The following is a 17,652-nucleotide window of genomic DNA, read 5'->3' on the forward strand; positions in this document are numbered from 1 at the left end:
CCTCATATGTGACTGTTCTGTGTCCTTGTCTTGATCGTCCTTCTCTGAATGGGCTCTAATCTGTCAATATCCTCCTTAAAATGTGGTACCCAGAACTGACCAGATGCAATTTGATCAGAGAAGATGGGAATATCTCCCTTTTGCATTTCAACCTTGCAAAAAAAGTAAAAAAGCTCCTGAGTTACTAGAGAATTAAGGACCATTTTTTTATGATACTGATGTTAACACTCACTTGATTATTTCTGAATATCCATGCTAGAGTTTTCATTAACAGTATAAAAATTATGGAAGATTTAAGAGAAGGCAAGTTAGTTCAAAACCACAGCAGTTTCAGCAGTTACCCAAGCGGTGCACCCGAAACCACACACAGGACTTACTTTAGCAAAAACAATATGAACAAAATGGTTTACCGCAGTTTAAATGCTGTTAAAAGCTAAGAGGCAAAACTCCACCCCAGGTAAAATCTTAATTTTTTACTTCTTGATTTTCAGAAGTAGTGATCACTTTCTGGCTCTCAAAAGGTTAATATCATTTAAAAGAGAATAGGAGTGCACTCTCCAAATGAAAATACAGCTTTCCCAGAATGCTTTTTAGGAAACTCTAAACCTAGCTTTGAATATATCTACACTGAATTTTTGTCTCATCAGAGAAAAATTAGAAACACCAAAAACCTAAGGTGTAGATTCTGTTCTATTGTAACCACTGCTGAGATAGAAAGAAAGAACTTTTGGTAAATTCTGGGTTTTACAAATGATGTTTAAAAAACAACTGGAACAAAGACCAAAGAAACAGGGAACGAACATGTTCATATGCATCTATAAGCGATTAAATTAATATCGAATAAATACATGTTTATGAAAATACAAATATAGATACATGCAAATTCTAACAAGAAACTCTGTGACTGATACTACTTACTAAATTTACCTGGATACAATTTTTAAAAATGAAATATAAAAGCAAAAGGAATGAAAAACAAGTGGAATTTCCAGTTTGTAGGCCAGCTACTTCTCCCAAGTCATTTATACCACACAATACAGGATGCCTGAGGTCTCCCATGACTTTCAGGACTTATGAATATCAAGTCAATGAGAGTCACTTTAGATGGTACTGGGAGGGAGTTGTTAGAAGCAGGTAATGTTTGTCCTTTTTTTGTCTTTGCAAGGCAATGGAGTTAAGGTTGCCTAAGGTCACACATCTAGGCAATTATTAAGTGTCTGAGGCCAGAATTGAACTCAGGTATTCCTGTGACCCCAAGGCCAGTGCTCTATCCATTGTGCTACCTAGCTGCCCCTTGTCCTTCATTTTTGAAGAAGACCACAACATCAGGAAATTGATACCATGATAAGCACATGAATTGGATTTGATTGAGGGGGTACTGTGCTAACTTATCAGCCTCACTTTCTCCTCCAGAGCTATCTGGGTCCAGTGACAAGATATAAATCAGGATGACTGAAGATGGCCCTGGATGCAAGACAATCAGAGTTAAGTGAGTTTGAGTCAAGTGTCTGAGGCCGGATTGAAACTCCTGTCCTGATCCTAAGGCCTGTGCTCTATCCACCTAGCTTCTTAGGAGCAGGCAAAGGAGAATTAGGGAGGCAGATGGTCTTCACTCACTCACAAAAAGAATTAGTCAAATTACTTATGCAGAGAGGTACAGAATCAAGAACAGTCAACTTGAAGTCAAAGATCTATGCTCAAATTCCAGATATACCACTCACTAGCTAGAAAGTCCTTGAGTACTTTCCTCTCCCATGGCCCCAGTTTCTTCATCAGTAAAATGATAACAATAATTACACCACATACTTCAACAGGATTAATGTTAAGATAAAATAAAATCATAGTTGTAAATCACTTGGTAAATTATAAGTAAATTATAGATATTATTATTCTTCCTTTTAAAAACATCCAGTACTGAAAAAAAAAGTACATAAGTGTATGCTGAACAATCACCAAACATTCAACACTGCAACTTTACAAAAAATGGTCACTCTAGGTAGCATAGTTTTATATTCCCAAATGTATGTAAATGATTCATAAAATAAGAATCAATCATTTTTAATGTGAGCAAAGTGATCAGCAACATTAAATCACTTGTGAGGGCCTGAGAATGTGAGAGGCACCTTATACACCTTATACTTGTGTATGTGTTAAAGCTATGGCCAACAGAGATCAAAGCTGAGCCTAAAACATGACTTTATCAGATAAAATTTGAGGTTCAAAGTGATCAGGGTGTTGAGATTTTCCATTAAAAATATTTACTAAATGTTAAGAAAAATCAACTTAATATATTTAAAAGGAAGAGGATGAGATTGGTTCAGAACCCTTGAGAAAATCTGACCAAGCCTTTGGTCCCACCACTCCACTCTATCACTGCCTTTTGTTCGATATCTGATATTACTGGCACTTAATTAAAAAAAATACCCAAGAAATTTCAAGTGGTTCCTATAAAAGGACTGCATATAATTTATAAAAAAACTAGACACTGGTTCTGTAGAAAGGGAGAAGGGAGGAGAAAGGCAGGGAACAACAATATACTGCTAGTAAACAACAAGGCATTTCACACAGCAATTCTTCTCATGACAAAATCACAGCACTACGTCCTCAGACTTTGACTCAAGTCACTTGATTTTATTTTGGTCAATAGTTCATGGATCTGATTTGCCTCATTTCTGCAGACATCTCATAAAGTTCACTCCCTCTCCCCTAGCATAAGCCAATGAATCCAACTAAATGAATTCTACAGTGGGTTACACCATGTAGGTCATAAAAACAGTGCTGAGCTATGAATCTTGTCATTTCCTACAGTGAAAGCTAACTGTACTGAAATACAACTTATTGTTTCATTTAAAAAGAAAGATAATATACACTCAGACTCTGAGAAACAGAAATGGGGGTGGGGAGGGGAATGTGAGTTCAGACTAACTGTTTTGTTAGCTGTCCCACTAGGGTTGAGTCTCCTTTCCTCTCCTTGGTTCACCTGAATATTAGTCAATCTTATACTGGCTTTAGAATCAGACACTGAGGGGATAAAAAGTCTCAAACAAAAACTGCTTCTACTCTCAAGTTCTAAAGTAGCCCTCATTCTATTGTAGCAAAAAACAGTAGAATGCTCTGAGAATCATTGTCAATGGCTTAAGATGTTTTTCCCAGTTCTAGATAGGGTATGGTAAATAGGAGTTACAGATGTGGATTATACAGTAAGAATTTATTTTTTTCTTGTACTGTATAAGGTATATTTTTAATGGTGTCTTTAATAAACATGAACAGTCAGGAAGAAGAAAGAAATGGTGGAAATAAGGACCTCCTTAATAGCAGTTCAGTAAATTGCCCAAGGTCACAAAGGGAATTAGTATCAGAGGTGGGGTTGGAACTCCTGTCCTTTGACACTGATGCCAGTGACCTTTTGACCACAACATGCTTCCAGTCCAATACTTGATGCTTTGATGGCAAACCTTTCCAAGAGGAAAGGAAATCAGAGAAACATAGAATTTTAGAACTAGAAACTTAGAAATCTAATTCAGTCCAACCAATTCCTGAACAAGAATCCCCTACCTAACCCAATATGGGGTCCTCGAGCTCTTTCTGCAGAAACTCCAAAGAGAATTTCCATCTTAAAGAAGTACTAGAAAGGTCTTCCTCTCCCATTGAACTCAAATCTGCCTTCTTGTCACTCCCTGAACTGCTCCTGATTCTATTCTGGGGCCCAGCAGAATAAGTCTCATTGCCTTAATACAGGAGAAAGCAAGGACATCAAGAAGGAGCTGCTTCTGAGTATACCACAACCACTCTCTCTGGGTGGCTGGACTGTAGGAAGGATCTTTGGTTATCTACACTCTCCCTGTGCCATCATCCCACCTCAGGTCTAGGAGAATAGGTCTAAGAGAATTCTCTCTATTGTTGGGCCCCCAGGCAATGGAAATGGCAACTTATATTTACTGAGAAAGTCCCTTCTCCCCTCTAGGTCTCGTTTCCTCATCTGTAAAGCATGAGGATTGAATGAGATGACTTCTAACTCTAAATCCTCTGAACCTGCACAATGTCTTACAGTTCCACCTTGCATAGAAAGTAGTATTGAGAGATGAGGAAATTGAGTCTCAGGAAAGTGAATATTCTTGCTCACAATCAGTCAAACAACTGAAAGATCATTTGTTAAGAGCCAGGCACTCTACTTAGCAATGGGAATATATAGGATCATAGGACCAGAGCCGTGGGACTGAAAGCACCTCACAGGTCATTTATCTAAACCAATCCCTTCATTTTACAGAAGAGGAAACAAGAGGTCAAGGCAGGTTCAGTGGTTTGCCCAACAATACACAGGTAGTCAAATATTTGGGGGTGAGGGAATGATTTGAATCCTTGTCCTTAGATGCCAGAGCAAAAGATCTCTCCAGAATTCCATGCTGCGTACCCAATATTAAGTTTTTGTTGCTGTAGAGGAACTCTACAACAACACTGAGGAAATCACACTCTACTGGTTGGTGTGAGGCTGGAAATATGTTCACAGAGGATATTTAAAAAAAAATACCCCATCAGGGCGATGCAAGTCAGTAACTAACAAAGCAGGGATTCCAGTCCAAGAACCTACTAGCCCCAGGGGCTGACAGCACCCCTTTGACTCTGGGATCCTATGTTCTTCCACCTTCTCTTGCCTACATGAGCAGGAGCCCTTAATGCCTGGGCATCAGCTATGTTTCACTAGTTATGACTTTGGTACCAAACTCGTACTCTACCAGTTCTTCCTGATAGGTATACACCAAATTAGGCAAAACTTCTACTTTGAATTCACAATCCTCTATGGTTGAGAAAGATCACCTATCAGAGGAAACCCAAGAAAGAATTATACTCCTTCCACAACTCAAAACAAGGAATAATGTAGGACCCCAGACAGTTGTCAGTCATGTATAATTAACTGGAGACACTAAAATGATGAAAGAGCACTTTGTCCTAGTTCTAAACACTTTTCTGAAGACAACTGAAAATTCCAGGTCTTTGTTTCCAAAGATTTTCTCAGCATAATATTTTCTAAATGAGCATCTATTTAGATCAGAGGTTGTTAATCTTTTCTGTTATGGCCTCCTTGCTATCTGTTGAAGCCAGACTCCATCTCAGAATATTCTTTTTAAATACACAAACTAAAATATGTAGGTCTGAAAAGGAAATCAATTATATTTAAATAGTTGTCAAAATATTTTTTAAAGTCAGTAGCAAAGGCTAATTAAGAACTTCTGATTTAGACGCATTTTCTATTAAGCTTCCCTCAAATATGCATTTTTCATTGTAAAGATCAAATCTCTAATATTCATTTATGACTCAACAAAAATAATTTCCTAAATATGCTTTTAAGAGCCATGGGAAATAGTGGCTAACGATTTCTATTTCAACAACTCAGAATCTTCAAAAAAAATTTTTTTAAATCACTGTGGGAGCAGAATTAAAGTGCCTAACCTGAGGGTAGAAGGCATTAACCACATCGTAAAACTGAAGAAGCAATTAAGACACATTTGTGCAATAAAACTGAGGGCCAGAAAAGAGGGATTTAAAAAAAAATGTAATTAAATCTTTGCTGACTATTCTGGTTTCAATTTTTCCTTGACATTTTAATGTTGCATAGAACAAGTTGATCCTAATTACCTAATATTGACAGCCCTCATTGTTAATCAATTATGTGATTTCTAACAAGTTTCCAATTATTGACATTCCTGTTACACATTCAATCACAGTGGCTTTGGAAACATGTATAACTCAAGTAAGGAAACAAAATCATCCCCAAGAAAAAGCATCTAAATTCAGTATCAAGATGTCCTGAATTTAAGCTCCACAAAAGCATAAGAGACAGAATATATTTCCTATTAGAAAAACTGTATTTTGTAGGTCACCATTTACATTGAATTAAGGACCCCAGGTCACTGGCAATGAACTTAATGTGCACAATGCAAACAGATATTCCCCATGAAATTCCCATATAAGAATTTATTTAAAAAAAAGTTATTTTGGAGAGTTGTTAGGGTTAAAAGGTCATTAGAAGCAATATATTGATAATAAAATTGGAGTGGAGGTTAAAGGTTATTTAATGGTTAGTGGTCGAGGCTCTTCCACTAATGTCACTGGCTTGCTGTACAACCAAACCACAGGGGAGAGAGATGCACCGGGCTTCGTGTGAAGGAAGTGGGGAAGGGTGGGGCCACTGCAGCCAGATCCCCGTATCACAGTGCTAAAGGACTGAATTCTGCTTGTAACCCAATCACTGACACCCACACAGCCATTTCCTGCACTTAAAAAAAAATCTGTTTCTCTCTTTGCAAATCAACAACTTTTACCTAGAAACTATTCAGCGGTGAACTCTGACTGATTTCAATCTGTAGTTCGTTGCAGAAAATATATCATTGTTTACCTGAGAGAATTGTAGAGTACTAAGTTTAACTGCCAGGTTTCAGGAGCTTGCTAGGTATTCATTTTCAATGTGCCAGGCAGAAGCAAATAAACCTGTCTCAAATGAATACCTGTTTTCTTAAAAGTTATTAAGAACAATCTTGAAAAGAATGCAAATCGCAACGACAAAATATCCACCTGGTCACCAGAAGAAAGTCCGCTACTAAAGCTAAGAAGTAAAACAGTTAATCAGTTTGTTGCAGGAAATTCTGGAAAGTTTGACACTGGACCAGGTTTTATTATCTAGAAGTGTTTAAATGTAGCATCTTCAGCTACAGGAAAAAGATATATAACTTCTAATTATTTGTAGCACTCGGGAATTAAGTCAAGGGAAACACCTAAATCACTCCCACAAAATCTGAGCAATCTGCAGTATGGTGTGGTCAACTGGACCAGGAGCTGGGCAGCAGGATGTTCATGAGTTAAGTGTCTTGGCTACAACTAACTAGCTGGCTTAAAGAATTCCTGCATTCTCAGGTTCCCCATCTGTCAAATGTTGATGTCTAATGTCCCTTTCCCTTTGAATGTTGTGATTTTATAAAGGAAGTACAAAATGGAAACTGTACAAAGGCCAGGGACATAAGCTTGTTTTGGGTCCATGCAAAGTGGTATAGCTCATGAATTTTTCTTTCAGAGATAATACCAAAGAGAGAACACTGGGCTTGAAATCAGTTCTGCCACTGTGTGACCTTGACAGAGGAAACCACTCAACCTCTCTGGGCCAGGGTCTCACTGACCTTGTCTATGAGGTAGGGATAATAAATCCCATTCCCTGCCACAGGATTGCTGTGAAGCTCAAATAAGGTAATAGAAGAACATTATAAATTACACAGGTCTCCAATTTTGTAAAATATTGTCATTCAGCATCTAGTACTACTCCTTTGTATATTACATAGTAGACATTTAATGTATATTTGTGGAATAAATTAAACCTCTTCTGCAAAGAAAAAAGTCACCAATCATTGAATGCACTACTGAATGTTTTCAACTCAAAATTTTTATATTAAATCAGATTCAATACACTCAGAGACAGTATGGACTGTGGTAAGAAGAGTGGTCTTAAGTCAAAAGGTCTGAGCTTAAGTTCTGCCTCTGAAGACCTTTAAAAGCCTGACCTTTGGCAAATCATCTAGCAGAGCTTCAGTGAAACAAAGATGACTATTGATACTATTACCAGCAGTATTTATTTATATGGTACAGAGAGAAAAATCGGGCTCACCAAAGGTAAGGGAGTTGTACTTGGCTCTCCCTACCAGTGTGAAGATGATTTCACAAGGTATTCTCAGCTATCTCCAAATGCTTTCTCTAGGTAAGGAAGCATTAAATAAGCAAAATGTAAAAATCTAACCAAATCAAACAAACATAAAAGCTAATTAGAGGGGGTGTGTGGTGTAAGTGGTGTGTACATGACTGTCTCCTCCCAACATAAGCTCCTAACGGGCAGAACTGTGTCAACTCGATCTCTAGCACACAGCTTACCACTACTATCTATCCACCAACCACAGTGTAATCAATAAGACCTACTCATATTCATACAACATTTTACAACACAACACTGTGTTTTCCACATGTGATTATCTTATCTGAACACAGTACAAGTGTTATCTTTTTCATTTTACTACAAAACTGAGGCTTAGAAAGGTCAAATGATTTATCCAAGGTCACAAAGATAGTGAGTGGTAGAATAAGGACATGAACTCAGGTCTTTGAATCCAAATCTACCATTGCCACAATACTCTCAAAAATCAAGCTTAAGTCAGAAAAAAGAGGCCTTAGAGAATTTCCACTGGATTTACTTTTCTAGAACTTTTTCATTGGATCCTTAAAAACTCAGTATCATTCTATTTGCTTGTCCATACAGGCTGATCTATTCCATCAAGCTAAATGAACAAAGAAAAGACCCTGAAATTTCTCCCCAGGACCAGTGCAATACTCTGGTACTTCATACATGCTTGTTGAATGAATAAGGTTATTAAGTATGAAACAAACATGAAATTATTCCAGATAAACTTCTCACCCTAGCTCCTTTGGTCATGAATACCAAGAGCAAGAGGACCTCTCTTTCTAGTTCCTGGCATTAGATCATCCATTTTTTTAGTAGTGCCACTATACAAACTGTATAAATTTTCAAAAATTTTAAATATGCTTTGTCAGCTTCTCTTTGATTAGAAGTGAAATGAAAACAATGCTCCAACATTTTCCATTGGTGGGTTTTTTACATGGTATGTTTTCTTCCTTAACATGTTTTGGCCATAGACTTCAGGCAAAGAGATCAAGACATCAACGGAAATTACTGCATCTCAAAGTTTGCAATTTGAGGTGGGTTTTCCTTCAATACTCATTTCTATCTTGTAAGAGACTATGTAACTTCTCGTGTTTTAAGTAACCACTTACTCTCAATTGCATAAAAAGTAGGAAGGATAAGTATACTGTTTCTAAGAATGAAGTTTCCTAAATAAAAATATATTTTTTCATGGAACTTAATATAAAAGCCTATAAGATTCCTCAGATACAATCTGTTAAACCTGAAACTATTGCTAATAATGATTGCCCTGCATTTAAGTACAATGACCACATTTCAATCTGCATTAACAAAGCAGAGTCTGGACAAAAGACTCAGGTGCCCTAGACCAAGGTGTGTTCATTGAGTTGCTGTCAACTGAAGCCTTTGAACTTTCTTGAGAACATGTTAGATTTGACATCACAACCAATTTCAATACACTAAGGGAACAGGATGTTCTTGTATTAAGAATGTTTGCATTTATAAAAACCCATAAAGAAAGTGTCTTTCATGAGATACTATTCTAGAAGCTGCATACCACTAGTCTGAGTTCTTGACTATTGAGTATAAACATAACAGGACCATAGATGTTGTCTACCTCTTAGAAACAAAACATTTCAGTCATTTCATCTATTACGGGAAAATCAAAGACAAATGAGTACTACAGATTTCCCTACTGTATTAATAATAAAATAACAATATGCTAAATTTAAAAAGCCTGTTGTTCAAGAAGGTCACAATAGTCCATAGGATCATATCAAGAAATGGCTTTAGAAATAATATAGTCCAGCTGAATCTGTCTTTCCCATTTACAGAAAAGGAAAATGAGGACAAGTGAGGTTAAAGACATCTTTCATTTATCTGAGTAACATCCAAGTGAGGGAGGTAGGTAGGAAGGAATGGGAATATTCTTTATCTAGTGATATCATACAGAAAAAGTTAATGAGAAGAAAGAAGAAGAGTATAGTCGTTTCCTGAATCCCAGGATTAAACTAATTTCATGAATGTAAAACTGCCTCTCTTCATGAAATGAACAAGAAGTTATAAAATGAGGTCAATGTGGAAAGGGCAAAATAATTTATCTGGTCTAGCAAAGAGAATTTAATAAGCAAAGTATGGGGTACTTCAAGGCCCTCTCACAATCAATTCAATTCAAAAATTTATTAACATTCCAGTATATATATAGCTGTATTAAATGCTAAAGATACACAGATGAAAAGTCCACATAGTTTCCACTCTCAAGAAATTTGTAATCTAGTAAGAGAGAAGACAAACATACAAATAACCAAAATACAAGTTGTACTATACATAGGAGATGTTCAAATAGAATGACCTCAGAGATCCAAGAAAGGTGTCATACTTAATAGTGAAGAAATAGGAATTGGAAAGGTTTAATAGAACAGATGACTCTGGAGATGACTTGAAGGGAAGGAAGTCAAGAGGCAGAAATCTCAGGGAAAGATCATTTCAGATGGAGGGACAGTATGTGTAAATATTGTAGAGGCTGGAAAAAATATGGACAAAACCTCCCAAGTTAGGTTTGGCTGGAACAGAGAGAGTGAGAAAAGGAGTAGGATGTAATAAACAGGCTGGAATCAGCTTGTGAAGCATTCTGAAAGCCAGGCCAAGGAACTTTTAGTCCAGTACACAACTGGGAACCACTGAATGTTTTGAATTGAGAAGTGCCCAGTGGAATGGTCCAGTGGATTGGAAAGGGAGAAAATAGAGGTAGGAAGAAGGTCAGATCTAAAACTGAATGTAACAAAGCAAAGTGGAAAAGAAAAAAAAAGACTTGCTGGATACTGAGGATTGTAAAATTAGCTATGTATAGTACAACTTGTATTTTGAATGGGGGAAAATGGTGACGGAGCTCTTGAAACTGGGTGATTGACTGAATGGTAATATAATAAACAGAAATATGGAATTATTGTGGTTATCTATTTTCAACCATTTCCCACTTCATTTCATTATAACTGATTCTGAACAACACAAGGCTAAGTAATAAGATAGTATGCAGATGACTGGAACAATGTTAGAAAGAAGCAAACGCCAAATGACATTTCAGTGAGGCTTGACTAGGATGCTTTAATCAATGAACAAACATCTATTAATTACTTGAAACAACAATGGTTGGGGTAATGTTAAGCTTATCTTTTTATTTCTTATCGGTTCTACTATACTCTAAATTCCTTGCTTTTGATAGCAAGTTATGCACTCTGAAGCATAAACACATGCTACAGACAAGGCTCGAACTGGGGCATGGAGGAATGGAAGAAGAAATAGCTTCAAGAAGAATGACCCCCTGGAAGCTCAGATTTGAGAAGGGACCCAGCTAGAGAGAGTGATGAGAATACAGCTGAACAACCCATCCAGAAGAAATGTTAGAATCAAGATGAGGTGTGTGAAAACTTTACAAAGAGATGAGAACTAGGATCTGAAGGCTACTTAGTTCCCTGTCTGGGTGCTACACTCCCCCACTGCTGCCTTGTTCACCACCAATGTCACTGCCCAGTACCCTAGCCAGGAGGCCATTTCTTGAGGGACTTCAGCCAACGCTACTCATTTCCCTCCAAGCTAAACTTATTCTCACTTCCTCATCAGCTGTCTTGTCCCATTATGCTCCTTCCCCTCCATTCTAGCCTATCGCCTTTGACAGTTTATAGTCCTCTATTAGAATGGAAGTTCCTTGAGAGGAGGGATTATCTTGTTTTGTCTAGTGTTTTGTAGCCCAGCTCCTAGCTTGGGGCCTAGCACAAAGTAAGCATTTAAGAAATGTATGCTCTCTGTCTGTCACATTTTTATATCCTCAGTATCAAACACAACACCTTATAATTAGGAGGTGTTTCTTTGATAAATTAATATTAGGTGGCACAGCAGATAGAATGCTGGGCCTGAGGTCAAATCTGGCATCTGACACCAGCTGTGTGACCCTGGGCAAGTCGCTTCACCCTATTTGCCTCAGTTTCTTCATCTTTAAAATGAGGTAGGGGTGGCTAGGTGGCACAGTGGATAAAGCACTGGCCCTGGAGTCAGGAGGACCTGAGTTCAAATCTAACCGTAGACACTTAATAATTACCTAGTTATGTGACCTTGGACAAGTCACTTAACCCCACTGTCTTGCAAAAAAAAAAAACAAATAAAATAAGGTAGAGGAGGAAATGGGAAATCATTGTTTGCCAAGAAAACCCCAAATGGGTTCACAATAAATTAGATACAACTAAAAAAAAAAAACCTGAACAAATATTAACTGAATACACACCTGTTATTGTATCCCTTACAAATTTAAACTTCCTAAACATAGTTCCAAACCCAGAATTAAGGAAAATAGCTGTCAAAAGTCAGAGCAAAAGATTTCTTCTAGCACATGTAACTCTTACTAAGCTTATTATACTGATAAGCTTCGTAAGGGCCTAGACTGTATCTTTATCTTTCTATCTTACAACATTGTGAGCACAGTGTGTCTCATACACAAAAAAGAACTTATTTATTGATAAATCAATGGTGTGATAGCAAAAGAGTTCTGCTATTGAAAGTAAAGACCTAAATGTGAGTTCTAACTCTGACACTTAACTAGCTGAACAAATCATTTAACACCTTTTGCATTATTTTACTTATCTAAAAAACAGGATTTGCAAGTACAGTGCTTTGTAACCTGAAAACACTATAGGAATGTGAATAATCATTAGCTGAATTGAATTGTCTGCCCTCAGGAGATTAAAAGCAGCAAAATAGAAAATAAGGTGGGAATTGCCAGAAATGTGGACAATCTCAGCACTGAAAGGCTTTACAATGTTACCTAACAATTATCATGAATCATCAATAAGAAATGAAATTATACTCATGTCTTCCATATTAACATATTTCAAAAAATCTCTGTCCCAAATGGTTAAAAAACAAGAGCAGAACCAAGACAGAACTGAGCATGGCTAGCCACTCTTAGATGTTTCCTTAAGTGGAGGCTCTAAGTAGAAACTCACTAAAGGGTAGATGGAATTGAGGCATTTCCCAAGTTGAGAAGGCTGCTGGAGTGGGAGTGGGAAAATTTAGAGAATCAAGAGCAGAGCTGGGAGAGATGGGTTGGGCATAAGTCAGAAGTGGAGAGTCAGGACATAAATGAAGTGAAGAGATCAGAGAAATTTTTGTTGCAACCTAATAATCATTTATATTCTTGAAGAAGTGTGGCTATCATCTTGCCTGGAAAATAAGAACTAATGGAGAGCTCCATTCTAACTCTTTAGGATGCTATTACTTTACTTTAACAAAGATATAAATGGACAACAAAAATAACTGTAATAATCTGTAAATTGCACTGATTAGTTCTTTTAAGAATATCACTTTTTGTTTTATGGTATTAATAAAAATCTTTTATCTCATCATTTCATTCACAGAATGACAGAACTATGTAAGGAAGCTCATAGGCCAAGTCCAATCTGTACCAGAACAAGACATCCCCCTTCACATAACAAACCATCAAATGGTTATCAAGACTTTGCTCAAATACCACTATGGAAGAGAAACCTACAATTTCCCAAGGGAATCTATTACATTTTTGAACAGCTCAAATCATTAGAAAGATTTTCCCTCCATCAAACCTATGAGTGTGTGCCTCTGTATCTCACACAAGTTACTCCTGGTTCTGCCCTCTTGTAGTCAAGCAGGGTATGGAGGCCTGAGGGCACTATGCAGCTTTTGATGCTTATGTTAGTCATGTGGCTGTGGCTCAGGCCCATAGTGAATTGTATTCCTTCTCGGAGTCTTTTTATTTTTGTTTGTTTGTTTTAGATTTTTGCAAGGCTTGCCCAAGGCCACACAGCTAGGCAATTATTAAGTGTCTGAGGCTGGATTTGAACTCAGGTCCTCCTGACTCCAGGGCCGGTGCTCTATCCACTACGCCACCTAGCTGCCCCTCTCTGAGTCTTAAATATTCTGGTAGCATTTATTCCACAAGGCCTTGGAAAGCTTAAAATGCTATCTGAAGCATTTTGCTGTTCCACACCACAGTACTTCAGATATTTCAAGACACTGATTAAAGGCTTTTCTTTAAAAGTGCTCTGACCCTTAGATGACATGGTCTTCAGGACCTTCACTCTTCTAGTCATCCCATGACTTCTGAACACAGTACTTGCAGGTGTCTGACTAAAGCAGAACAGAGCAGGACACAGAATACAGCCTCAGATCCCCTTATTTGATCTAGATTAGTGAGCCTGAAACCCATTAAATACCCAGATCTGTTCCAGACAAATGGCTCTCTCCAAGCTCATATGCAAACCTGGAAAATCAGCTTCTCAAGAATAAATCTCTTCATTTATCTTATTTAATGTTTTTTGATTCAGCCTAATGTTCTAGCCTTGTTAAGAACTCTTCCAGGGACACTCCACTAATGACTTCCTTCCAAGCAGACACTGACCCATTAATGACTATTCTTTGGTTCCACTATTCAAAGAGTTCTGAATCTACCTAATTCTATCACTTCATAGAATTTTTAATCTTGTGCCACCCACCCCCACCCCCACCAAAAAAAAAAAAGGTAAAAATTGGCACAAGCTATTCTAAGTGGTTGCATCATGTTTACTAATCATCCCTTTGACAACATATTCTAGAATGCTGCCAGGAATCAAGGGCATTTTTGTTTGAACATTTTATTCCATTAAAAAAAAATCTGGGTACCATGTACATTTGTTTTGTTCTCCATGATCTTTTTTTTTTAGCTTTTGGCAAGGCAAATGGGGTTAAGTGGCTTGCCCAAGGCCACACGGCTAGGTAATTATTAAGTGTCTGAGACCGGATTTGAACCCAGGTACTCCTGACTCCAGGGCCAGTGCTTTATCCACTGCGCCACCTAGCCGCCCCTCCGTGATCTTTCAAAGATCACTGATGGTAGCCCAGGAATCATGTCCATTGGTATTTTCAGAACCCTTGAAGTATAACTCATCTGAACTAGGGATATAAATTAATGGAGGATAGATAAGTGCTCTCTTAATCTCTCAACTCATTTATCTTGGGTTTCAGATATCCTTTTTTTTTACTTTATCCTTTTTGATAGAGAAAACAAAAACCAAAAAAGAGCAGAGTGGTCACCTCTCTTCTCCATCTTTCCTCACCATGTGTTCAAGCTCCCTGGGTGGTAGCATTAAGATTTTCTTTGGTCCTTTCTGCCAAGTTAGAAAAACCCATTCATGAGCACCTCTTTGTTGCTTTGTGCTTCTCTGCCCAGCCTCAGGCTCATCTTGATGCTATTCTCCTAGGAAGGCCTGAGCCATGCACTACACACACCTTCTCTCACTCCAGTTTTATGAGGGTGCTCCCCTACTCTTTCTTCCTCAATGGAACTGTTTCTTTGAATATCTACAGCTAAACTTCCTGGATAGAATGGAATCATTCCTGAGAATGGAACCAGAGGGAGACTGATAGGAATTAGAGGAAACTCTTAGATTATGTATTCAAGATAATATAGCTGCTGAGCAGACCCTGTACCTCTGACTTCAAGGGAACACACTGTTTGGGGAATAAGAACATGGAAATGTGAAATCCTTGGGCTCTTTTTTTCTGTGGTCAACCAGTTCTTTGCCATGTGGTCATTCTCTCCCTATCAAGCTACTCTTAGGAGTTATTGGAGCAAAGGGAGAACAAGCTGCTAGAGGTTTTTACTCCTTCACTAAGCCCACCAATCTTAGCCAGCATAAAAATGGCTATTCCCCACCACAGAAAGCAGAGGGGGCAGCTAGGTGACGCAGTGGTTAGAGCACCTACCCTGGAGTCAGGAGTGCCTGAGTTCAAATCCGGCCTCAGATACTTAATAATTACTTAGCTGTGTGGCCTTGGGCAAGCCACTTAACCCCACTGCCTTGCAAAAAAACCTAAAAAAAAAAAATTCTTCAAGAAAGCAGGGAGATGCTTCATCATCCACCAGGAAAGTAATTCTCCTATGACTCCAATGGCAGAGGTATGACATAAGAAAGAATTCTCAATGACAGGAAGAAAGGAACTATGGACCAACTACATGGTATTGCTATACCAATAGCTGATGAAAATGTTGAAGAGTGGGGTGAAGGAGGAAACGTAGGGAGCTGAATTTTACTCTATTGAGCATTATCCTAGCAAAAGCAAATTCTGAGAAATGTCATCATAAAGAAGATGTTTTTAAATACCTTTGCCTGGTGTAAGGCAGGTAAAAGAATAAAGTCTCTGAACAATCAACTAGCTGACAACTCCAAAAGGAAAAAAGTTTCCCCTTTCTGGTTCTCTTTGTGTCAGCTGTCACAGAGAATTCCAAAGATGATGGCTGGGAAGGACCTTCAAGGCAGTCTAATAAAATCTTTTCCTCAATATGAATTCCTTCTATAGAACCCCAACAAGTAGCCAATTAGCCTCCTCTAGAAAACTACCAGGGGAGGTGAACCTCCAGTAACAAAGAATTTCGAAATAACATGCTACATTTTGAAGGCATCATGAATTTAGAATGCAGGAAAAAACTCAACTCTATACTGCTGAAATAAAATTAAAACTACTAATTGTATATCCAAATAACCCCAATTTGAACCAACTCTTGGACTTCTCTGAGGTTGGAATTAGAGAAGATGAGTGAATGAGAAGAGGCTTAGTTTACTTCCCCTTATTTCTGGGGTGTGGAGAAGACTGGGAAAAACTGATTACAGAAAAAGACATCATACTTACCACTGGGTGGCTTGGGTCGGGGAGGAACATTTTTCTTCGGTGGCAGAGCAGGAGTGTCCTGTTTACTTTTAAAAGGGTCCTCTGAGAATCCCACCCCTCCAAAAGAGGAGGTGAAAGGGTCAGAAGGGGTGGGCTGTAGAAATGGAAATGAAAGGAAGATAGACAAGCAATTCAAATAAAGCTTATGAAGATCAACCTAACTCAATCAGCTGTCTCCTGATTCCCCTTTATGTGAGGCCCACCCCAACAGCCTGGGTCTACTCATTGTTTCCACATAACTATCACTCAAAGTTCCTGAAGGGTAGAGAAGTGCTACAGTCCTTTTCTTATCTGTACTGGGTACAGCATAGTGTCTGTTACACATGCAGGTTATAATAAATGGTTGTTGAATATCTGCTGTTGAAGAGGCATGTCCAAGTTCTACTGACATTTATTGCTCTGAGGTCCAAGGGGCATCTTAATTGCCAACTCCAATAGTCATTTCTTGGCTTTCATTTTCCTGGACCATTTTAACCTGTTCCCCCAATCACCTTGTTCCTTCAGTTCCCATGCACAGGACTGTCCTGGCCATGCTCTTACCTGACTAACCATGTCTTCTCAAACAGCAGCAGGACTTGGGGAATGACCCCATTTCTTTTCTCTCAAACAAGTGGGCACCAGAGGAATAATGTGGGTAGTTGAGTTCAACACATTAAGCATATTTTAGAAGATATATTGTCCCTGACTTGCAGAAAATTATACCTTGAGAATTTCTGCTTGAATTTGAATCCTGGCTAGGTTATGTGACAGGTTCAATGAAACTGTTATTCAAGTTTTCCTGACATTTGACTGATCCTAGTCTGCTCTTCCAGTCTCATTTTACATGTCATTCTTTTCATGTTTGTATAATGGAATCTTGCATGTTTCCCTTCCATGGATGGTTTAGGGTGGAGGCAATGAAAAGGAAGTAAAAGATGCAGAAGCACTGCAAAATTATAATCCACAAGACCGAAGTTTGTTGCAGAAATTGTTCAGTTGATATTCTATAGTGTTAAACTCATTAAATGTACCTATTAACCAGCTTCTTGATATTTAAATATCAACTTTTCTGCTACAGTGTATTGCTAAGTTTTTCAAATGATATCTTATACAGCAAAATTTAGGATGCAATGGTTTGAAGACTTTTCCAGGTTGATGTGGAAATATTCTATCCTTTCCCTTTCCATGAATCTTTCTATGATGAGCATAAGGGCATTAAAATTGTATGGGTCTTTTGCTATTTGATG

At 38.0% G+C, this 17,652-nt stretch overlaps 1 protein-coding gene across 1 annotated transcript in view; it reads right to left on the minus strand.

Annotated features, from left to right (window-relative positions):
- EPS15L1 (epidermal growth factor receptor pathway substrate 15 like 1) overlaps positions 1-17,652 on the minus strand; it is a 135,220-nt gene that overhangs the window by 15,256 nt on the left and 102,312 nt on the right. The window contains exon 22 of the mRNA XM_074204388.1: positions 16,388-16,520. Within this exon, the coding sequence (XP_074060489.1) occupies positions 16,388-16,520 (133 nt within the window). The remainder of the gene's footprint in view (positions 1-16,387; positions 16,521-17,652) is intronic.

The sequence above is a fragment of the Macrotis lagotis genome, chromosome X, assembly GCF_037893015.1.
Source record: "Macrotis lagotis isolate mMagLag1 chromosome X, bilby.v1.9.chrom.fasta, whole genome shotgun sequence".
Classification (NCBI taxonomy): domain Eukaryota; kingdom Metazoa; phylum Chordata; class Mammalia; order Peramelemorphia; family Peramelidae; genus Macrotis; species Macrotis lagotis.